Genomic DNA, 23,415 nt, shown 5'->3' on the forward strand with positions numbered 1-23,415 from the left:
TAGATTTGCTAAATCTGTTGCCAAGGTCTCTATTACTGGCTTTCCCTGAAGCGGGGAAAAGACGTCCTGTTTAGTTCTATTTTGAATTTGAAATTCTCTGTGAAATGGATTAAGCAGAGAGGGCTTCTTTTTGTGGGTCTGCCCTTGGAAGGAGAGCGCCTTTAGGAAAAGGCTTTTCTGGAGGGGACAGAGAATTTAATTGCTGATGGCTATAAAAGCGCGCCCTGTTTGGGTGGCCTGAAAACAAAACCTGTGAAAATCCATGACTGAAAAATGAGACTTTCTCCTCATGACTGGGGCTGGTGTTTCTACTGATTTGCCAGTTAGTAACGGCTCGTTCCTTACTCGTGGCTGGGGACCCTGGAATTGTTTCCCAAAGCCTAATCCAGCGGGAAGTGCTGGGGATTGCGACAGAGACCAACTTGCTGCGTGGCTAATAAAGTTACTTAAGTGAATAAAGCCTGAGATGTACATAAGCACTCATATACTGAAGAATGAACATAAGCATGAAATAAGCAGGAATGTACTGAAGTTTAGAATCTGGTAGTTTCTCCCCCGTTAATTTGCTTTTGATGGTTATGCTTTGCTGTTCCCATATTTTGACTTTCTTTCCCTTAGTGCTCTGGCTGAGGTTGCTCCAGGAAAGAAAGTGCTGCATATCCCATACAAGGACTTGGTCCTGACGAAACTCCTGCAGTCCGCTCTGGGGGGAAACAGCCGGACCATCATGGTAAACTGATTCTAATTCTGATCGCATGGCTCTAACAGTGGTGAAACTGCGTGTAGATAAAAAGATAAAAGATTGCTTTCTATGCAACATAAAGGTGAGAACCCTTCTGCTGGTCACAAGTTTCTTGCCACTAGGAAACGCATTACTCAAATGGAGAGCACTTCTGTTTTCAGAACAAAAATCTCTCTCTCTCTTTCTACATTAACCATTCAAACCCCATTTCTTCTGCAAGAGTTTTCTGCATATTTGTAAAAACTTATCTAAATAGAGAGAAATGTAGGTATAACACTCATAAGCAGCCCCCCTTTATTTAGAAAAGCCATGCTCTTTCCATAAAATGAAGCAGTATTATGAAGCAACTATATTTTTTTCCTGAAATCTGAGATTATCTTTTGGGCTGTGCACAAGATGTTGCATTCCTAAATAAGATGAAACTGCCAAAGGATCGCCTTTGTCTCAGGGAACTAACTGTGTACTCCAGCATCTCTGGAGAGGTATTTTTTCTTAAAGAAAGGACTATCAGTAGAGAGATGGAGGAATACAAATAGAAAAAGTGCATCTGTGAAAACATTGACTAAATGCTGACAGCCTTGAAACAGCTTACCTGAGTTTCTTCACATGCTAAAGGCGTTAATTTATAGCCAGGTTGCTAAGACACTAGGATTCTCCTTTTATGTTTATGGACTTAATCCCTATCTGATTTTTGGTAGTGTTTAACACTGCTTTAAAAAAAAATCTCCTTCAAAGTCTAATGTCAGTTGATACTTTTCATACGCTTCCAGATTGCGGCCGTGAGTCCGTCAGACCTCTCTTACAAAGGAACGTTGTCAGCCTTACGCTATGCTGAAAGGTACGCTTTCATAATTTTTCCTGTTCTGTTCCTGCTGCAAATTGCAGTCAGGTGCTGGGCAAAAGGACAAAAGATTCCCCTTCAAAGTGATTGACAACTCCGGATGAAGAAAGAGCGAATCTGTCAATAAGCAAAGGCAGCAGATTAAGAGCTTATTCTGTGTTCGTATTAGCGGAGGGCATATATTTTCACAACTGAGTTGTGGGACAGAGGTGACTGTTTTTCCTGAGAATTCTGGGTCTCTCTCCTACGTGTGACTTAATTCCGCTTCTTTCCTTCCTTTTCCCTCCCAGTGATGCAGCATGGAGTTGAAACGTAGAACCTACAGATGATCCCTGCTGCCAGGTGTTTGTCACCTCTGCTTCCCAGCGCCAGATCCCAGCGACAGTGCCACACAGAGCTATTCCTGCCTGCCCAGGAGCAGCTCGCTTCCCAGTCTGTTGGGTCCTTCTGGAGGAGAAGGTTCCCCCCTCTCCTCCCCTTTGCTCTCCTCCTGCCCTTTCTGGGGCTCAGGACTGAACGCCGCTCTCTTTGTGGTCCTTTCAGTCAGGCTTTTGCTGGGACTCCAGCACGACTTATTCCTTCTTATTCCAGACATTCAAAACCCGCTGGACGCCGTCCTGTGCAACCTGCTGTAGGTGATCCTGCTTGGGCAGGGGGGCATTGGACTAGATGATCTCCAGAGGTCCCTTCCAACCCTGACCATTCTGCGATTCTGTGATCTTGACCTGTTGTTCAACAAAGTGGATGCTGTTTTTCCCAAAATAACTTAGTTTTCTTTCCATTTCTTCTTCTTTGGCTTCTTCCCACTCTTTGTCCTGTTTCCTTAGAAAATGTGATCTGAGTAGAGGCACACAATGTCGTCCCTTCTCTGATCACCAAGTACCACTTCCCTGAAATGACTTTGGCTTCCACCTCTGGCTGAAGGAAGGAGCGACGCCTGTCAGCTGCAGCCTTTCTCAGTGAGACGGGGGGCCTCTCCGTGCAAGAGGGAGTTCTAAGTGGACCGACTGTGTCCTGGGTGGTGTCCTTTCTAAAAGCAAAGGGGTTTTTAGCTCTCCCTGCAAACGGAGTGTGGTGTTCACCCATGCCTGAGCTAGCATACCGGCTTACTGCCACAAAACGCACATGGACGAATTCCCTCTCCTTCTTCCCAACGCATTGTCCTGCCCCCTTCCTTGTGCCGCCTTTTACACTTGCGAGTTCTCTCTGCAAGCCAGTTGGACTCTCTAACCTGGTGGAACACTGTCTCCTTTTCTGGCTTATTTGCCTGTCTGCTTAGGGAGGTAAGTTGGCTCCCAAAGTGCTCTAAGAAGTGTTCAAGGCAGCGCAAGGTAAGTCCACAGGAGTACAGTAGTAGAAGAAAGGGGCAGATGGAGAGATGGGAGGCGGCAGCAAGGCCTCTCTTTTGGTGGCAGCGCAGTCAACATGGTTTGTGAAATCCTCTCTTCAGCTTGGAAACTTGTGCCTGTTACTGAGAAGCTTTTCCCAATAGGATTTTTCTCAGACCTCCTCTTACTCACCCGTGTGAGCAGCCTTGAACTCAGTGTACTGGGTTTTTTCCTGTTATTTATCTCATCCATACCTCTCTGTCACTTTTTGTTGGGGATCTCACGGGCATCAGAAAAGCAAAGGATTCTCCTTTGGCTCTGCTGTGGGAGGAAAAACTGTCCTGATTGCCCCTTTTTTAAGGAAAAGAGATACAGGTGATGCCTAGGAGATTTTTCCCTGCGTCTGATGAAACTAGTGTCAATCTCAAGAATATTTATGGCTGACATGAGTCTGTTTGGTCAATGTTTTTTTTTATTTACAGTGAAGAATGCCAGACCTTAGGGCTCACGTAACGAGCAGTCTGCTGCAGTTTCCAGAGGTGACTCTTGAGGCAATTGGGGAAGAGGAGAGGAGCCGCAATTCTGTGCTGTGCGGGAAGTTTTCTAGAGGTGAGCATTTTCCTTTAAATTTGGACTTGGTATAAAGTTGTTATTGCCTGGAGGTTACCGGAATCATCGGGTCATAGTATCAACTGTGCCAGGTCGGTGCTGTTAAGGTGCATCAGGCTTAGCGAGACCAAAAAGGATGCTTCAACGTATGCTAATATTAGAACATTGGTATAGTTAAACTTTGAAGTTATAACAACCTGCACCGATCTTGTGCAATTCAAATAGTTTACTTAAACATGCTGAGTCAGTGAGCCCTCCTCAATTTTTAATTCCATAAGAAAGCATTTTCAAAAAGGGAATAGTGGTGTTTTGGGCAGTATTTATTTGCACCGGCTCTATGACCATCGTAACATCGTGTGCAGAAATAGTTCTTCTAGGCTGTTACAGAGGCACCCCCCCTGCTTTTTCTTTTCTAGTCTGAATAAAACCAGAAGGAAGAGGATAACGCTGTTAAGTGCTGCAGCCATATTTCCAAAGTATCTACTAGGATGCAGATGAGTACCCTGGGAGAAGGTGTCCTGTGTCAAGGACAATTAATCAACTAGGAATGAATTGGCTTAGATTTATTATGTGGGAAGCCCGCTTGAAGACTTGCATTCCCATATGCATTTCGATGATTTCTAGCAAAACCAAGCCGAATGTGGTCTAAAGACTCTAGGTCAAGATATTGTAATCTTTATCCCAAACAATTCAGATTCTTCAGTGCAGGAATGACAGGTACAAATGCAAAAGAATAAATAAGGCTGTTAATTTTAAGAGGTATGGCTTGAGGATTTCAGTGGGTGATTTAAGGAATTGACCAGGACGAGGTAAGTCGGTCTTCCTCTGTTAGGTCCTTTTAGGGAAGGAAAGGGGCAGCGACTGTGATTTTTCAGTTGTTTTCAGTCTTCTCTTGGACATTTGCTTTAGCCAGCTTTCTTTTCTCTTCCAGGGAGGAATGGCCTAGCGTGGTTGGCACGTGGTCCTCAGCTTGAGGTAGTGAACTCTGTGACAGCAGAGCGGCTCTCTGCGCACCGTTTCAGTGGAGTAAAGAAACAGCCTCCCACTGTTCGTGTGGTGAAGGAGTTTTCCTGGCAGAAGAGAACTGGACTACTGGTTGGGTTGGAAGAAGCAGAGGGAAGTGTTCTCTGTCTGTATGACCTTGGAACATCACGAGTGGTGAAATCGGTTGTTCTTCCTGGAATGGTACGTACTTTTTAATTGGAGAAGCGAAGCTTTTATGTTGTTAGGTGCTGCACGACCCTGTCTCAGGACAAGCTTTGGAGCGCCTCTTTGTAGGGGGTATTTCTTGTCTAGTGCGTTAACGTACTGTCACTTGAGAGTATCCAGCTGAGAGAGCCTTGAGGTAAAATCTTGGGCACAATGGTACTGTTATCTTTTGAGTTTAGGGATAGTAAACCAAGTTTTCTAGTTTCATCATAGAGCACAAAGTTACCTGATTCTCCACTTCCACTAAAGGGCATTGAAAAATACCTTTTGTTTGGCACGAGTGAAAAAATAAATCACTACCTCTTAACAGGTCTGTAACAGAAATTTCTGAAATGCTTTTTTCTGTCAGAATGAAATTTCTGTCAGGAATTCCGTCTTTCAAAGATCTCGGTCTTCCATAGTTGTGCTGTAAATGACTTGGACCCTTTCCCATGAATCTCAGCCTAGCAAGCAGGTGACTTTAGAGCAGACCACAGTTTCTGTTTTGCTTGTTTGTAATGCTACAGTGTGCTTACTCGTCTCAAGCATTTGTATTGCGGTACTTTCTAAAGCGAGGAGTTGGGTTGGTGCTCCACTGGGTGCGTTTGCCTACCGTCTGGGTAAATCTGAGAGTTGTAGCTGGAAAGACAAGTTGTGTGCTGGCATAGGCGTATAATCAATAAGTAAATTATGTGTGTGAAAAAGGACGTAGCTTTATTAAGTTTTATTTCTGAAATCTAAGCAAGCTGGGAAGAAGAACAGGAAAGGGGAAGAAGGAACATGTCATGTATTGAGTCTGTGTCTACAGAAGTGTTTTGAAACCAAATAGAGTTATAAGTCTCAGTTGTATCAGGGAGTCTTTCCATACCACAAAAAGAGTGGTTGAGGAGAAAATATGACGAAGCCTTGGGGGGACAAGTTGGCTGTTGTGTGATGAAGGTTGTGAATTTGGGAATAAAGCCAAAGCTTATCTGAGTTTCTGCTCTTATGGCCTGAATGCTCTTGATTACAAACCTGTCTGGTCTGTTGCTTTCATTTCGCTTCCTATCTTTTTGCTCTGAGGTTAGGTGAGCATAGGCAGGACACAGGTGTTGCTGGTTGGACTGTTGACTTCTGTGGACAACAAAGTTATCCAGGTTAACAGCAACTTCAAGTAATTCCGGACCGAGGTGTCAAGCCATGAGTGTATTAATACAGGGTATGTGTAGTGACTGTATGACTGTCTTTTAGTGGAAGAGTAGGTGTGTAGTTGCTCAGAGAGAAAAGGAATGACTTAGAAAACGGAACTTATAAGCTTAGAAAGAATTTTGGCTTTTTTTTTTTTTTGTCATGGCAACAGCTCTTTTTACCCTCTGGATGATATACATGTGAAATGCAGCAGAAAACTGAAAATGTTAAAGGAGTCTTATTGGAATTGGTTTCTAGTAAAAGCAACTCTGAATTAAAAACATTAGTTCTGTTAAATGGGTTTACAATGGTTGTATGTTTCAGAAGTATGGAATGGTAATTTCCCAAGTTTTCCTGGTTTGTATGAGGCAGAGGGGTAGCATTTGGATCCTGTGAGCTGAGAAAAGTTTTCTGAGTTCATTCCCAGAATGAGTCGGCATTAGTCTAGGAGCATATGAAAAGCCTGTGCAGAGCGCAGTGGAAAACTAGGCCGTTTCAGGAGCTTCTAGGTGGTAAATGGCAGTGTTAAAATCGGGAAACGTTGTTGGAAGACCGTATGTACAAATGGAGAAGATTCATTTGGAGCCAGTTGAACAACGGAAACAATCTTAGAAGAGAAAGAAGTTGGAAGCGACACTTGAACTTTGGCTAATTGTGCAGCAAGCTGTGTAGCGTATTTCTGCTTCCCTCATAACAGTCCTCAAGACTTGGAGCAGCAAGAATTGGAACAATCAAAGCGCTTGCGATAGTCCTTCGAGTAGGAGAGAAGACTGGAAATTTGATTTGATTTAGAGGGAATCTGAAACAGGAAATGACAGTGGTCTAAATTGCTCCGGGTGCTTCTAAGATTAGAATTCTCGTGAGCAAGATGAAAGGTAAATTGTGGAGCAGGTCGCCAGGCAGAGTAGTGGCAACAAGTGCTTGATAGGGGAGAGGAGAAACCTTTGGGGCTTTGGGGTTTGGTTATTTTTCCCCACCTCTGGGGGTAAAAATAGAAGATAAAAAATGGACTACCTTGTGAAGTTCACTCCCTTGCTTTATTTTCCTGTAACAGTTTGTTGTTGATGTAAAGCTTCCTGTTTGCATTGGGTTGCATTTTGTGAGAGGGCTAAACGATAGCCTGTGTCCTTCTGTTGTATAGCTTCAGTGCAGGAGTCTTCCTGTGCTTGTGCTCTGCTCTGGCAGTGGGTATTGTCCTGGGACGTGTTGCAACATGTGCTGAAAAATCTGTCCTCACCTTGTAATAGAGGTGCATGCCGACTGCTTGGCATGTTAGAGAGCAGCGCGCGCTTCTTCCTTCCATAGTTCATTATTTCTAAGTAGGAAATGGAAGTTGGTAAGCTGTAATAATAGACTGCACCATTTCAGTTGAAGTTAATTCCGTGAAATAGCTGTAGGAAATACAGTAAAGGGAAGGCAATAAGAGATTTTTGTACAGGGCTGTTTTCTTTTTCTTTTTCCTTGATAGAATCGGAAACCATGCTTTGTTTTTAAGTCTTATGCTCCTGTATTTACTTTCTTGTTTGTGATGTGCCAGTTCTGGCTTCCCTTTTGAATGATGTCGACTTGGGTTGTCAAACAGCTGAAATATTAACTTGTAGTTTTCCTGCAGGTAACTGCTATAGAGCCCATAACGAGTCACGGAGGAGCCAGTGTGAGCACTCAGCACCTTCATCAGAGCCTGCAATGGCTCTTTGGAGTGGCAGCAGTGGCTACAGATGTTGGTCATCTACTTCTGGTTGACCTTTGTTTGGATGATTTGTCTTGCAGTGAGAATGATATCGAAGCATTGGGTAAGCTTCAGTTTTTAAACATGAATTGAGGTGTAAGAAAATGTGTGTCTTTTAAAGAAGCAGTATGCATCCCGCTTTGAAGATACTAGTGTGCAGACATTTGTGAGTACTGACTGCAGGTGGCGGTCTGACATTGTATAGTCCTGAACTGATTAAAGCTAGGAGTGGCTGATTACTCCTTCTAGTGTTATAAATGCCCCCTCCCACCGAGATCGCTGTGTCACTATGGTTCTTGCCAGTGAGGTGTGGGAGTTTTACCATCTGAGTCGGTGCAGCTGCCTGGTAGGAAGTTGTGTCGGAGGTGCCCTATTTCTTGGGAACGTTCTTTGGCTCGTCTTAAGTGACTTGGGGCAAATTCTAGGCTTGTTTTCTAAAAAAAATCCAACTTGTCAAAACCCCTGCATTTGGATGAATGAAATCTCTGATTGGTGTATTCAGATTGCATCCACTGTTTTAACTATTACAACAGTGGCTTCAGGAGTTGGTGTCACTTCAAATAGCTTCACTGTGAGGCCCAAACTCCTGATGTATGGAGTCCAAGAGGAATTTGTCTATGAAGGTTACGCTTCTACTTGATTTTTGTCTACGAGTGAGAATACGTGTCCGATCAGAGAGTTCTTATGTTCTTTGAAGACGTACAAAATGGAAATGGCAAAAAAAGTGCTGCATAAATTGGTATTTTGCCTGGGACGGTCGACTTAGATTATGGGTTTTGTGACGTCAGCGTATAAAATGCACGCTAAATGGCATCACGCATTCCTTGTTTTGTGTGTGTAGATCTGGAAGTTGTCACTGGAAGTCCTGCTCAAGTCCCACAGAGGAGAGAAGCTGTGACCAGAGAAGGGAGACGTCTCTGTTTTTATTTAGAAAATCCTTCCGGAACAGCAGTGTCAACGCTGTGCTACATAAGCAGAAGCAATCAGCTCGCTGTGGGTTTTTCAGACGGCTACCTGTCACTGTGGAACATGAAGACTTTGAAGAGGGAGTAAGTAGGCCTTTACCCTTGGCCACGCCTGGAGGGGCAGCGGTCTCCATTTTTTGCGTAAGGAAGTATGTGAATTTAAAGAGGACTTTTTCAGGGACTGAACCCAGTATGAGTACAATCTTGGAATGTGTAGAAATCCTCTTCTGCAATACCTTTTAAGTCATACCTGCATTAAGTGGATGGCCTTCTCCTGCGTGCACTGGGATTGTTTTCCTTATTGTGCCTGTGGATTGAGGAATTGTAACCCAAAGAAGCATGCTTTCCACGTCAAGCAGCTGGGATGCGATAGAGCCGATTTTTATCAGACAGTCTGTTCTACCAGTAGTATTCAGTGAAATTTCCCTGTGTGCGTATTTTGATGAAACCGATTTGAGGAACTCTTTTTTCAGATCCAGTAACTGCACCTAGGGCATACTTTGAAAGGCTGAAGTATGTTAGTGGTGTGATTTTGGTGATGCTAGTCGTTAAAATGTGCAGGAGGAAACAAGTGAGAGACGAAAAATCAGTAGCTGATCTGTGTCTGAAAATATATTCTTTCCTCCACGTCAGCTTTGGCTGAAATCAGAGATTGACCCATTCCGAGGCAACGATGCGTGTGAATGAAAATTTGCTTGCAACACTTGGCGGTGAGAATAAGGGAGGTGTAAATTTATAAGTAAGAAAAATTAAGAGGTGATTTAAGATCTGCCAAAGAGCAATCTCACTTGAAATATTTGGCCAGCTTCAGACAGGGATTCACTTCAGCACGTCTGCAGCGACTCACCAGAAGCTGTTGGATGCATAGCCAGTGGAGGAATAATTAGGTGGCAAGAATGGACTGTGAAGGTACCAATAAGATTCACAAGTCTGGAGGAAAAATGCTTTGTGTAGTCCAAGAAATGAGAAGCTACTTGTGTTTGGCACTGTTTTAAATTTGTTCAGAAGATATGCTGCATCTGAAGTTCAATATTGAAGTAGGCTACAACAGTAGGAGCAATCTTTTGCCTGGCTGCTGAAGTAATCCTTTATGATGTTCCTCCTCCTGAGGCAGAGGAGGACATAAGCCCAGGTTATTGCGTTTGCTGGACAGGAGTTTCCTCACCTCTTGACTGTTGCATATACAGTTGTCTCTTCCTTGACTCACTTGTTTGAGATGGAAGTATGACCTTCTGTACTTTGAGGATAAGCTCGTAAGGTCTTCTTTTCATGGAAGAAGCTGCTACCCTTCTACAAACAGTTAGGGCCGGTAGGCTCACCTTTTCTTTTTTTCTTTTTCTTTTTTTCTTTTTCTTTTTTTCTTTTTCTTTTTTTTCTTTTTCTTTTTTTCTTTTTCTTTTTTTTCTTTTTCTTTTTTTCTTTTTCTTTTTTTCTTTTTCTTTTTTTCTTTTTCTTTTTTTCTTTTTCTTTTTTCTTTTTCTTTTTTCTTTTTCTTTTTTTCTTTTTCTTTTTTCTTTTTCTTTTTCTTTTTTTCTTTTTCTTTTTCTCTTTTTCTTTTTCTCTTTTTCTCTTTTTCTTTTTCTCTTTTTCTTTTTCTCTTTTTCTTTTTCTCTTTTTCTTTTTCTCTTTTTCTTTTTCTCTTTTTCTTTTTCTCTTTTTCTTTTTCTCTTTTTCTTTTTCTCTTTTTCTCTTTCTCTTTTTCTCTTTTTCTTTTTCTCTTTTTCTTTTTCTCTTTTTCTTTTTCTCTTTTTCTTTTTCTCTTTTTCTTTTTCTCTTTTTCTTTTTCTCTTTTTCTTTTTCTCTTTTTCTTTTTCTCTTTTTCTTTTTCTCTTTTTCTTTTTCTCTTTTTCTTTTTCTCTTTTTCTTTTTCTCTTTTTCTTTTTCTCTTTTTCTTTTTCTCTTTTTCTTTTTCTCTTTTTCTTTTTCTCTTTTTCTTTTTCTCTTTTTCTTTTTTCTCTTTTTCTTTTTCTCTTTTTCTTTTTCTCTTTTTCTTTTTTTTAACGTTGTAGGCACCACTCTCAGCTTGAAGGAGGAAGGATTCCTGTCTATGCTGTCACTTTTCAAGAGCCTGAGAATGATCCTCTCAATTGTTGCTACTTGTGGGCTGTTCAGTCTACACAGGAAAGGTGAATAAACACTTCAGTGTCACTTCAGTGAGCCACTGAATTTTATTTTTTTTTAATATGTTTGTCGGCATACAGTCAATACAGGTATATTTGTTTTGTTTCTTGAGCTATGCAGGAGATTCGGTCAGGTAGGGAAGGTTTTAAGCTGACAATGCCATTTTTACAGGCTTTAAGAGATGTGAAGAGGGACCCGGTAGTACCCGCCTTCGGAAAGAAGGCAAAGCAACTGTGGCTGCATTTTTGTGCTTGCATTCTTAAATGATTTCCTTTTGTTTCTTGCTGACTGCTTCACGGTTTGTTTGATGCTCCCAGCATGGTATTAAAATACCATTAAAAGCAGTTGAGGCTGCAGATCTAGAAGACTAAAGGTGCCGATACAACAGCCCGCTGCCCCTAAAGGAGGGCGGTGACAGTATTGGCGATTGCCTTGTGCCAGCTTCGGCAGTCGTGAGCCAGTGAGCCTTCGTGAGCCAGTTCAGCTCACCTGGAGGGAAGGATTCAGCAGAGAAGTCAACGGTTTCCTGCTGGATGACTGCATCACATCCGAATGCGGGAGGGTGCAGTGGGTGCAGGAGAGGGACCGGAACTTTGGTGGTAAGGGAAGGGGAGAAAGATCTCTCTCTCTTTCAGCATCATCTCAGCCGTTCCGAGAGCGACAGTCTTTTTAAGTTTGACTTTAAAGCAGTTGTGATCGAGACCTCTTGGCTGTGAAGAAGTCTATCCAACAAGTTTTAGTCCATGCAACGTATTAAAGCTTTCAAAATGTATGGTTAGCATTTGCCCTTGGAGCTTTTAGTGCCAAAATGTCCTCTTATGTATTTTAGTGGCTAAATGTGGCCAGTTACCGTGTTTTGGGAAGCGGTGTTTTTCTTGTCAGCAAGAGCGTGCTATTAAGAAAACGTTGGTCTAGAACTAATGAAATGATTATGAGGATTATAAAGCATCTTTGTAATCTAATTTCCTCATTGATACCCTTTTCAGCGAAGGTGATGCGCTGAGTTTACATCTGTTGCAGTTAACATTTGGTGACAGAAAGTGCTTGGCATCAGGACAAGTCATGTATGAGGTAAGATGTGCACGCGTGTGAAAAGAAGAGTTATTTTCTGTGGGTGAGCATCAGCTGAGTTTGCAGGGCTAATATTGACCATCAAAATTCAGAGCTGACTGGAAAAAAAGTAGTCTTTTGCTGAGTCTTCTTGGGCCTGGCCTTTGTACATGCTTTTTGAAAACAAGGCGTACAATTTTGTGCTGCAGTGTCGTGTGTTGCAACTAGATTCGTCTGCAAAGAGCCCCTATCAATTCAATTCCTGAAGAGGAAGCAGCTTTTACAAATAAAATTATTCTTAAACAGCAAATTGAGGGCATGTAGGAAGAAAAGACAGGGCCTCGAATAGCTTTGTTTAACCAACCTGCAGACTTGAATAAGCTTCCCTCTGTCTCCCTTTCTCCAAAGACGGTCATCTATACCTGTTTCTTCTTTGCTGATCTTTGGATTTAGTTTCTTGGTTTCCTTTTGAGCTCTGTCAGCTGTACTTCACATGAAATGTACCTACAGCGTCTCTTACATGTTGATGATCCTGAAACCTTGTAGCTGTAAAGATAACTTGTTCTTCTCTTTGGCTGGGTTACCTATTGAATCCACTCTCAGAGCCAGCAAAATATGTAAATACAGTAAACAGTGGGATGACTCGTTCAGAAGAGAATACAGAAATGTACAAGCTGGCTCCAAAGGTGGTGCGTTTAAAATGCAGGTGAGGTATCATTATATCTCTGGTATGTAACAGATATAGGGCGCATCTGTGTAATGTAGAATTCTATTCAGTAGTATGCTCGGAAGTCTTCCAAAACCTTTTTGAGGGGAAAGTAATCTTAATTCAGAGCAAGCCTTTCCTCCTATTTTGATCCTTTGTCTTGCATATTCTCAACAGGACAAACCCCAAAAGGTGCATTAGGCCAGGATCTGTACTCTACCGTGGGCACTTTTAGTCCCAGAACACTTCCTTGGAATCACAGCTTGGTCGGTACCACATGACTGTCTGCCTACACGGCTGTCTGAGACAAGTTTCTTTCCATCCTCACTGGCAGAAAAGCGTCTACTTCCATATCGGAGTGTGACCAGTGCATCTCATTTGAAAACTCTCTTCCTGTTTTACTGGTCGATAAAGTCCCTCCTTCATCACTTCCATACAATGGAGTTCCTTAAGTGGGATTTGCTTGCCCCAGTGTGGGAAGTTTCAAATAGACTGCTTTGCTTCAGAAGTTGTCTTAGGCAGGAATTGTTTTGGTATTATTTTGCCCTTTCCCTCTGCGCCCTCTTTGTGGAGGACTGGCTCTTCATATATGAACGAAAGTCTAAATTTCTAGCTCTTAAAATTAGTCTCTGACAGGTTTCTGGAGTTTTAGTACTTTACCTGATGAAACTGTCTTTTGGAGTGGTGGATGTCTCGTTCAGGACAACATCTTTTATTAAAATTGGGTGTAGTGATCATTCATTCTGTACCAAAAATTAGGCTCTTTGCCTATGCTTCACATCAGTTTTTCAAAGAGATGGTTTTCATTTTCCTCATCTCCTCTGCACGTCTGTTATTTTTTTTAGGAATGAAAACCATAATTTTTTGTAATTATTACTGGTTTTAGACAGCCTTGATATTTATTTGAAACATTTCCTGGAACTATGAAGAGAAAGCTTGCCTCTTCTCAGGTGAATTAGATGTATGTTATGAGATCATATGGGAATGTGTTGTTTCATGCTAGTTTAGGAAAGTTTTAGGAAACTTGGGTAGAACGTGGTGTGATCCGTTTCTGGGTTGGCTTTTGTTTGGTGGTGGTGGATTTTTGTTGTTTTTTTGTTTGGTGTCCACAGTACGCCCAGTCTTGCACCGTACAGCAGACAGTTCGAAGCAATGCTGTGTTTGGAAAGACAGTTCATTTTAGTTAATGCTTACTTAGCAACTGGTGGCATCAGGGGTTGAACACAATCCTGCCGGGGTTTCAGTGTATCTCAAAGCAGTTTGCTTACTCTGTAGTGCTTTGTGATCCTAAATGCCTTGGCCACGTGCATCCCATGTCCTCTCTGTTTTCCCCTTTTGCTGTTGGCTGTGCTCGGTGAAGGACCTGAGGGCCATTCACCCATTTCACCCAATTCACCCATTAATCAGTCTCTGACAAGATGAGAAGAGGAGGTGGCAGGAGCTTATGTGGTTTGAAAGAAGATTGTTCATCAGTAAGAAGTTCTCGTAGTTCCCAGCGAGGGATGTGCGTTCACTCTGGCGATGTGCCTCTAGATCATACCTCTCGACAGAGCTTTAGCTGCTGCGATGGCGTGACTTCTCTGACTTCATCAGTTCTGTGACCAAGACACGGAGGAAAGAGCTTTGTGTGCATGCGTGCTGCGTTATTTCAGATATCTCTTTGTAGATATATATTTAGGTTTATAAAGAAACCTTGACATTGCAAGGAAGTCTGCAAAACACATTTAGATCTGAATGATGTTAGGGAAATGCTAGAGTTTGAAAACGTGCCTGGTCTGTACCGCCAAACTTAGCTGTTGGGGTTTGACACTGAATTCTCTTGCATGTCATTTGTAGTTTCTATTTATTGTAACAAATAAGCTCATGGGAAATATACACGGTAAAATATGCTTATTATATGAGATATAGAGTGTCTTTCATATTTAGCTATAATGTATGTTTTTATCTCAAAATGACCCTTTGTCTCTTCTGTTGTTTCCCCAGGGTTTGAAAAACTGTGACGAGAGGTACACTTTAGATCTCACGGGAGGAGTCTTTCCCTTGAGAGGGCAGATCAGCAGTATTAAACTACTCAGCTGTCAGACCGTAGAAAAATTTCTCAGCCCTGTTGACAGAGAGGATAGCATTATTGAAGGTTTGTTCTGATGCCTGTGTTTGATTATTTTAAAATACGTGGGTTTGGAATGTAAGCAATGGATGCTGTTCTGGCCACAGGGTCTGAAAGCCTTAAATATCTGTACAGACTGGATTGTTGGGATTATTGAAAAAGACAAACCGTGTGCTTAAGTTATGTGAGACTTCTTTAAGGTAAAAACTAGGTGAGTTTTCACGCTTGCTGACATGCTCTAGCGATGTATGGTGGGGTCATCTGTATACTGCTGGTCAGGCATTTTATTCCTTCGGCTGTCACCTTTGAACAATAAGATCATTCTCTCCACTGCTTTGGAATGTTATCTGAATCTCTTTTTGCCCTGTTCAAACCTGTTTGCGTGTCTACTTCCAGATGGTAGTCCCTCACAGGTGGTGTTCCCCAGGGATCAGTACTGGGGCCTGATGTCTTTAATACCTACCTTTATTAATGATCTGGACAGAGGAATGGAGCGCACCCTCAAGAATTTTTCAGAGGACACCAAGCTGAGTGGGAGCCTTGATCCGCTTGAGGGTAGGAAGGCTCCACAGAGGGATGTGGACAGGCTGGCTGGCTGGACTGAGGCCAGTGGTCTGAGGTCCAACAAAGGCCAAGTGCCAGATCCTACGCTTGTGTCATAACAACCCCATGCAACAGTACAAGCTTGGGGAAGAAGTTCTCAGGATCACAGCCATCGAGGGGAGAGAGAGCACTTCACAGCAAAGTTTCTAATTGATATCGAATGTGATGTTCGTTGTATGAAATCGACTTGTTGGCCAGGTCGGGTCAAGTGCCCGGGTGTCGCTCCTCTATGATTCTAAGAGTGGCTGGAAAGCTGCCTGGTGGAAAAGGACCTGGGGGTGCTGGTCGACAGGCATCTGAATAGGAGCCGACAGTGTGCCCAGGTGGCCAAGAAGAGCAATAGCATCCTGGCATGTCTTAGAAATAGTGTGACCGGCAGGAGTCGGGAAGGGATTGTCCTGCTGTACTCGGCACTGGTGAGGCCACAGCTTGAAGACCGTGTTCAGTTTTGGGCCCCTCCCTGGAAGAAAGACCTTGAGGTGCTGGAGCATGTCCAAAGAAGGGCAATGAAGCTGGTGAGAGGTGTAGAGCACAAGTCTTGCGATGAGCGGCTGAGGGAACCGGGGTTGTTTAGCCTGCAGAAAAGAAGGCTGAGGGGAGAGCTTCTTGCTCTCTTCAGCTACCTGAAAGGAGGCTGTAGTGAGGTGGGGGTCAGTCTCTTGTCCCAAGTAACAGGATGAGAGGAAATGAGCTCAAGTTGTGCCAGGTCTGGTTTAGAATGAGTATTAGAAACAAATTCTTCACGGGAAAGGTTGTAAAGCGTTGGAACAGGCTGCCCAGGGAAATGGTTGAGTCACCATCCCTGGAGGTATGTAAGAGACCTGTCGCTGTTAGGTTAATGGTTGGACTCAACGATCTTAAGGGGCTTTGATCTTAAGGGTCTTCATCTGAAATGCCTTTGGATTAAGAGAACTGGTGTTGTGTGTGTAAGTGTGGAGGTGTGAATGTTGTGAATAGTTTATGTTAAAATCTCTATTCCAATTTCTGGTTTGTCAGGGTTTATTTGTTTATTTGGTGTGATAATTGTGGTCTTTCGTTCGGAATATGCATGGGAAGGAGCTATTCTTAAAACTCGTCATTGAGTCAAAGCTGGAAATGAATAATGCCAGCTGTGTGAGACAAGCATATACGACAATTATTTGTATGCTTTCTAAAAGTCGCAATGTATGTGTTCCTAGCATGGTTTTTTTGCTAAACTGTTCATCTAGCTAAACGTCTTGATCAGCTCTTCATGTACGGAGAACTTAATTAGCTAATAATTGTGTATTTGACTTTGCTTAGAACGGATGCAATTTGAACAAGCAAAAGGGGCAGTATGACTGAAACCTGTCACAGAGATGTTTGCTGCTCTGTAATTTTTTTCACTACTCTTAGTAAGTGTTGTGTTTCATGAGTGATAGAACAAAATTAAGCCAAAATCGAAAGTGGTGTTTTAAAAATATCGGATCTACCCTATTTTCTGCAAATAAAACAATGTCTTCTCTTTTACAGCAATATATCCTGACGTCAGTGTAGCAGTCTTCAGTTGGCAAGTGCAAACATACGGTCAAGGCAAACTATCTACTTATTTGGGCGTATTTGACATTAACAGCTGGTATCATGCTCAAATGCCAGACTCGCTAAGGTAGATTTTTATTAAGTTGCTTTCAATATCCCTGCAAATAATTCATTTGAATGTCGGCGTTTAGCTGACGCCCTTGTTTTCTTTAAGGCCAGAAGAGTTCCTTCATGATTGCCCCTATTTTGCTTTGTGGTCACTGGAGACTGTGACAAGCATGACTTCTCCCGAGCTCCTTTTAGATATTCTGGTACATGAGCGCAGTCTACGTCGGGAAGTTCCTCCTTTTTATCCACCACCGGAGCAGTTTTTTAATCCGAGTGCCTGTACTTTTGGTAGGTATTTCAGTGCTTTTAAGAGCGATAAGCTTAAAATGAGATGCTATTTCTCGGTTCTCTTGTTCATTGTCTGTCACACAAAAACCAAACCCAACCCCCCACACCCCCAACCCAACTCTGATGACGTTGTACTAACGAGGTATTTCCTCTTGTGAAATATATCTGGCAGTCTGCGGAGTTTTGCTGCTTTTGTGACGTAGCCTGTGAAGTGGTGCTGGTTATAGAAGGAAATGACTTGGAACTGAAGCTCAAAGTACTCAGTTCTATCTTTCCAGATACTGCTATGTAAACAATGTAAACTGGTCATAACATAACTGAGAGAGTCTGGAAGGTTGTCAAACGTTTGTTGTTTCTGCAGATGGCACCTGCTTGCTGAACTCCGGAGTTGTTCACATGACTTGCACCAGCTTCCAGAAGGAGGTGACCTTTTATTCTGTCTCTGTTGAGAATGTCACGAGGTGGACATTTTCTAAGCTTTCTGTTGCACTGCTTTCAGTGTCTGAGACCATTTAATGCTCCTCCTGCCCATCCACACGCGTAATTGCAATTGTAGCCTGTCACCAGATTTATGCAAATGCTCATGCTTTAGGTCCGCTCTTGGGACTGTAAAACCACCACGGTCTCCTGTGGAAGCATGATCAGGGATTGGATGTCTAGAAAGGAATGCAATGTTGCTCTAGGAGCAAGAACAGAAATGTTGTGGAAGTCGGGGAAAGCTGTCACTTCTTTACGAGCCATCGGTCAAACTGCCTGCATAGTCTTGAGTTAGAGTTTTTATCCCCGATTAACTTGAAAAAAGGGAGCCAGAATGGAGAAAATGAGAAATTACTTAACTGTTTGAGAAGAACGGAAACTTTTTTTCTCCCAAACTTGGCCCAATTGCAACTTCCGAGCCACTGCCCAGATTGTGACAAATAATGTTGACTTAAGTTTCAGCTCGCTAAATATTTCCAACATGGATCAGCTTCTGCACAAACAAGCATCGAAAGGATCTTCCAAAGCGTGGTTTACAGTTGTGTGTTAGTTTAGCTGCTATAGAATGCATTTTGTGTCAGTGGTCAGGGAAAAAGAAAGGCGTGTGTATCGAGAGAGAAGCTAGAAAATACTTAATCATTGCAAGGGCTGCTCTTTTCTTTCACAGGATTTTTAAAATAAACTGTAACTGTTAGTTTGGCTGCCGTCTTTAAGACTCGGCATAGTAACGCTTACTCAGATGGCTAAGCCAAAGCACATTCCTGATGCAGGCTTTCTGACAGTTTAAGGGGACGTTTCTATAATTTCTCTTAGCGGTTACCCAGGCCCTTAGTGACCGACTAACAATGCGGCCTTTATGAGTAGTTTTGGATTGATGTTTCAGACCTTGAATTTTTTGAAGAAATCTGTCCCTTCAATGACTGAAGCCATTGGTGAGAGCTACCACAGGTGTCTGGTAGCTGGCTTGCTGTCTCCAAGACTCGTCGATGTCCAGCCATCCAGTTTGAGCCAGGTGAGCGCATATGAGGGAATCAAGGGGGAGATACAGCCCTCTGGTTTGGCGGGGCTGGAGAGGCTACAAGACATGATAACGTGGTTTTCGTATTATTTGCCAGTTGCCCTGAAATACGAGTGTTGGCTGGAGTTAGCAGAAGAAATAGTATGCTTAGCCGCAAACTATGGAGTTTGACTGGGAACAGCCCTAAGAGATTTGTCTTTAGAGACCCGTCTCTTAATTCTGGGCCACAGACATGCACAAGGAAGCGTGCGCTCAGTGCTGGTCACGCGCAACATCAAGCCTCTTTCCCTCAGAGCAACCTCCATCCCCATCAGTTTCTCGAAGCATGAAGTTTAGTGCAGTAGCTGACGATGGGGGTGTCTCGCTGGGATGCGAGCTGTTGCAAACGTCAGCTTGCTGCACTACACACGACCGTTTGCTTCCAAGGAAGAGAGCTGTGGTAAAGGATTACTGGTGTCAGGTGAAAGCAGATCTTCACCTCTGCGGCCTTTGCCTCGTGCTACAGTAGCCCAACGTACTCCTCTTAGACTGCCCTCTTGTTGCTGCAACACCGTCATCACCTTTATCTCATGACGCTCACTGCCTTCTGTCTCCTTTATCTCGCCATAGTGACTTCACCCCCTCTGTCACAGGTTTTCCTTTGGCACCGACCGTTCTCTCTCATCTGAAGAGCTTCATGAGAGATGGAGTCTTTGTGATGAACAGCCCGTCTGTTTTTTAATAGCCTTTGCTGGATTGTGACTGTGCCGTTCGGAGACTTGTTATGCATTTGAGCAGGGATTCCTTTGGAATGTTAGTGAGACAAATTGCAGCAGTAGGGTCGAGAAGCTTGGTTTGCAGTTTTGTTTGCCACTGTGAATAGCATTTGGTGTGTTTCCTTGCCTGCAACCAGTTTTCAGAAAAAGATGGAAATATCACATGTGTGTTCCACTGTGTAGAAATCCCTTGGAATGTAACGATTTTGCCTAGAAGGGAAAGATACTTTTAAATGTCTTTAAAAAAACCCAACTAAACAAAACCCCCAAAAGAGCAAAGTAAAAGTTTGTGGAGGAACCTTTCACCCTTCCTGCACTCCTGATGGCAACCTTACACGCACGGAATGCGTAATGGGGAGTGGCAGAGGATGTTACAGAAAAGAGCTAATTGGAAGTCAGTGCATGAAGCCTGTACTGCAGAGGCATGGATCTAAAGATCAGAATTAGCCTTCAGTAAGTTGAAATGTCAGAGGAAAAGTTACTGTGCTCCTCAGACCAAGGAGCAGTCCAGCCTGTGGCTCAAATTAAGACAAAGAATGTGGAATGACTCGCATGTCTCCGAATTGACTTTGTGATGTCTGACTGAGTATACAGCTAGAAACAAACATTCACCGTTGATGGTTCAGGTGCTGAAAGTAAGTAAGATTCTCATTTTATTCTGTCTGTTATGTTTAGGAGGAGCAGGTGGAAGCAGTATTGTCAGCTGCTGTCCAGACAGGTTCTGCAGAACTTCTGAGAGGATGCATTAAACGTTGGACATCTGAAGGTAATACTTCTTGCCTTCTTTTAAGGTGACATATTTTTTGAGTTTGAAATTTTTGATTCATTTCTTTTTTGTTCTCTTTTTTTCTAAAGTTGCCAGAAGTTCTGCAGTAGCCCAATCTGGCAAGATCCTTCCTCGAATTGAAAGGAAGCGGGCTGTTGAGAGAGCCAAGCCTTACCGTTTGCCTTCATTGGTATTAAGAGAAGGTAACTTTTAGGAGAGGGAATATAGTGGACAACTCACCGTCACTTTGATTACACAAGGCTGATATGTTTCCCTTCTTGCTTTACAGACTCAAGACCAAAGCCATTATCAACAATAACGAAACAAGCTCATGTGGGAAATGTGTGTAAAAGAGAAAACTTCCTCAGTCACGTATTGGCCAATATCAGAAAATTCTGGGAAGGAAATGAGCAGAAACCCAGTTTCTCCCAACGCGATGGGTAAGCAGCCTTTTGTCACAGTCTTGAGCTACATGTGTGGAGAGAGAGAGAAAAATCCATTTGCATTATGTGAGTGTTTTGGAGGGAAGGTGCACCTGCACAAAACTTTGGCTTTTTTGCACGTACAATATAGAACACTTGAGAAACTGTCCTTCATAAGGAGTATTTAGAGAGAGAGTTCTGCTATGAAAATCTCACTTATGCAAATACATTTAGATATATGAATATATACACACACACATACATACCACATTGCCATTATGGTGAATGTGTTTACAGAATTTAAGATGGCTGACACAAAAACTTTGATTACCACTAAGGTACCGTTGTACAGATTTTGATAGACTTGCTCGTGGGATCGAATAGTAATCTTTTACTGCTTCCTGCCCAGTTGCTGCTTCGTTTCTGTCTTTTTTACATCAACTTAAGCAGAATTCTAATGAGCAGGAAAGAGGCTTGCGGTTGTCCGATGATTTTCCTACGGGTGGCACGGTCAAATAAACTTGAATTCTGGTATGTGTGGACTTCAGGGGAATGGGAGTCAGTTACATTTTCCTTGTAATTCTAGTCCTAGAGCTACAGAACCGCCAGCCACAACATCAACTCCCCGTGATGCAGAGTTGTGCGATGCGTTTGCTGGGACACCAATTACAAAATCTTCACAAAAATGTTCCAGGAATAGTGGATCTAGCATGAATTTTTCCAAAAGGTGTTGCTTCTCGTATGTGGATGGATGGATGTGTGTGTGTAGACTTTCTGTGTTTTCCAAGTGCTTGCATTCCGCTTTGTCTCTGTGAAAGAAAAGGTCAACTTGGGCGCACAAGTGAGGGGAGAATGTGAAGTGGTGCCAGTGTTGCAATGTAGATGATATTTCTTCTGGCGTGAGACTGACCTGACTTGCGCAATTTGCAAGGGATTCCTCTCTCCTCAGTGGCAGTGGTTTGGGAAATTAAGCATGAGATGTACCAAAATACTTGAGAAACTAGAAGATGCCTGTAGCTTGTTCTTGGGCCTGATACATCACCTGAACAGGGAGGGTTCACCTGTATTTCTTGTTCCTGGAATGTTTTTGTTATGTGTCGTGTCAGATTTCTTGACCGCAGCGTGATTTTTTCCCCCCATTTATTTATTACTTTTCATCTTTTAAATTGTGAATCTTCCAGATTGCTGGATTTGGTGGGCCGTCCCGTTCCTTCGTGTTCTCCCGTGCGGGCTTGTAGCTGGCAGTTCCCATGCAGACCACCTACTTCATCTGTGGCATCCAGCCCCTTTGGATCAAATATGTGTGGTCCCATCTCACACAAGAAATTCGCGGGAGCATCAGAGCTGAATGTACCTGAGACTCCTCCTGTGGTTAAGGTTTGTATTTTAAAAAAGCCAGCAACAACAACCGACCACACCAGATGCCGGTAAACTTGGTGTGAAATGAAACCACCAAAGAATTTAACGGAAACACTGTTGCGTTCACCTTGTGGAATATTTTCAGTGTGCGCGTGAGTATTGCATATACAGTCCTTTTGGAAGCAGCGCGTTAGGACCAGTCTTGAAGAGGGGAAGCTTAGTTCTAATTAAATTGCCGTGTGCCCATTGTCCCATAGCTTTGGGAAATACACTTCTTTGTATTGCATGGAAGAAAGTGAGTTAACACTGGCATGTGGTCAGTACTCATTCAGGAAATCGCCTTGAGGAGAAGTGTATGGATTTCCCCAAGAATGTAGGCAGGAAGCAGCTGAAGTTGAAGGAAATATTCCTTTTCCGCAGGAAGAAATAACTGTTTCTAACAATTTTCCTAAAACTGAGGAAATTAATGTAAGTCAGCTATGTTCCCATTTTCGACAAAACAGAAAAACTCTTTGCAAATGGAGGACAGTCCTGTCTTAGTGACAATTGGAAGGCACCCAAAACGGTCTCAGTTTCTTTAGCTGGTGAACGCAAGTTAAAGCCTCATTACATAAGGGCAGTTCTGTTTTTCTCCTATGCGTTTTGTGGACCTCTAACACCGAATAGAACCCGTCAAGACTGGGGCCTTTGAGGGCTGTAGTAGGAAAAACAAAAGTGCCTAAACTATTTTTTAAAATAACCATACATTCGTTTGGTTTGTTAGAACTTAAAAGTTTCTTGTTTGACTTAATAAAAGAAGTCGTTTAATTGTTAAAGACAACACAAAAAGTTGGGGAGTGCAGCTTTTCGATACTGGGGGCCGTTTACCAAATGACAAAATGCTGTGGGAACCAAACTCATTGTCGGAATGATTTAGGTGCTGAGATCGTTTACTCTCTGTTCCTTATTAACATAAACAGAATTCCCCGTAATGAGTTAATTTCAGCATCAAGATACTTCAAGCTACTTAAAAGTCTTTTTTTTTTTCTTAAACTACATTTTTTACCATCTGAACTTTGTAAAATATGAATTTTGAAAGGTTGTTCACATGGACTGAAAATTAGAACTAGTGATTCTCCAGTTGTCCCAGGTTCTTCCCCATTGTTTTCACTTCTGCTGGCGCTGATGAGTTCTTCAGAAGACATCCACCATGAATCGTTAGTAACAGTTAGGAGTGAAATGCAAACTGAAGGGAAGGCGTACCACAAATAGATCGGTCTTAAGTAAGAGAAAGTGCTTTTCAGTGTCCCACATTTGAGATGAAGTTAAATGGGCAGTCACTTATTTAGCTGTCTCGGCTTTGGGATTTAGGATGACACTGTAGAGAAGAGGGTTACAGACTTGGGAATACGTAAATCCCTTATGGTGTAGACGGGAAATTTGTGATGGGAAGAAGGCAGCGGGTACATGAGACGGTCACAAAGCTTCTGCAGTCATTCGTGTGGCAGTACGGGGAAGGTTTTTCTGCTTTCGTTATAACTGTTTTGTCCTGATTTAGATGTAAACACCTGCTTTTGGCTCGTCTGCCTT

General features: G+C 42.7%; 1 protein-coding gene across 1 annotated transcript in view; it reads left to right on the plus strand.

Annotated features, from left to right (window-relative positions):
• Nucleotides 1-9,242: 9,242 nt before the first annotated feature.
• The window catches only part of LOC309685240 (inositol 1,4,5-trisphosphate receptor-interacting protein-like 1), a gene marked incomplete at both ends in the record, with an annotated part of 174,386 nt that continues 160,213 nt past the window's right edge, over nt 9,243-23,415 (plus strand). Inside the window, one exon of the mRNA XM_082501045.1 lies at nt 9,243-9,279. Within this exon, the coding sequence (XP_082357171.1) occupies nt 9,243-9,279 (37 nt within the window). The remainder of the gene's footprint in view (nt 9,280-23,415) is intronic.

This window comes from Vanellus vanellus, assembly GCF_965231255.1.
Source record: "Vanellus vanellus genome assembly, contig: HAP1_SCAFFOLD_36, whole genome shotgun sequence".
NCBI lineage: Eukaryota > Metazoa > Chordata > Aves > Charadriiformes > Charadriidae > Vanellus > Vanellus vanellus.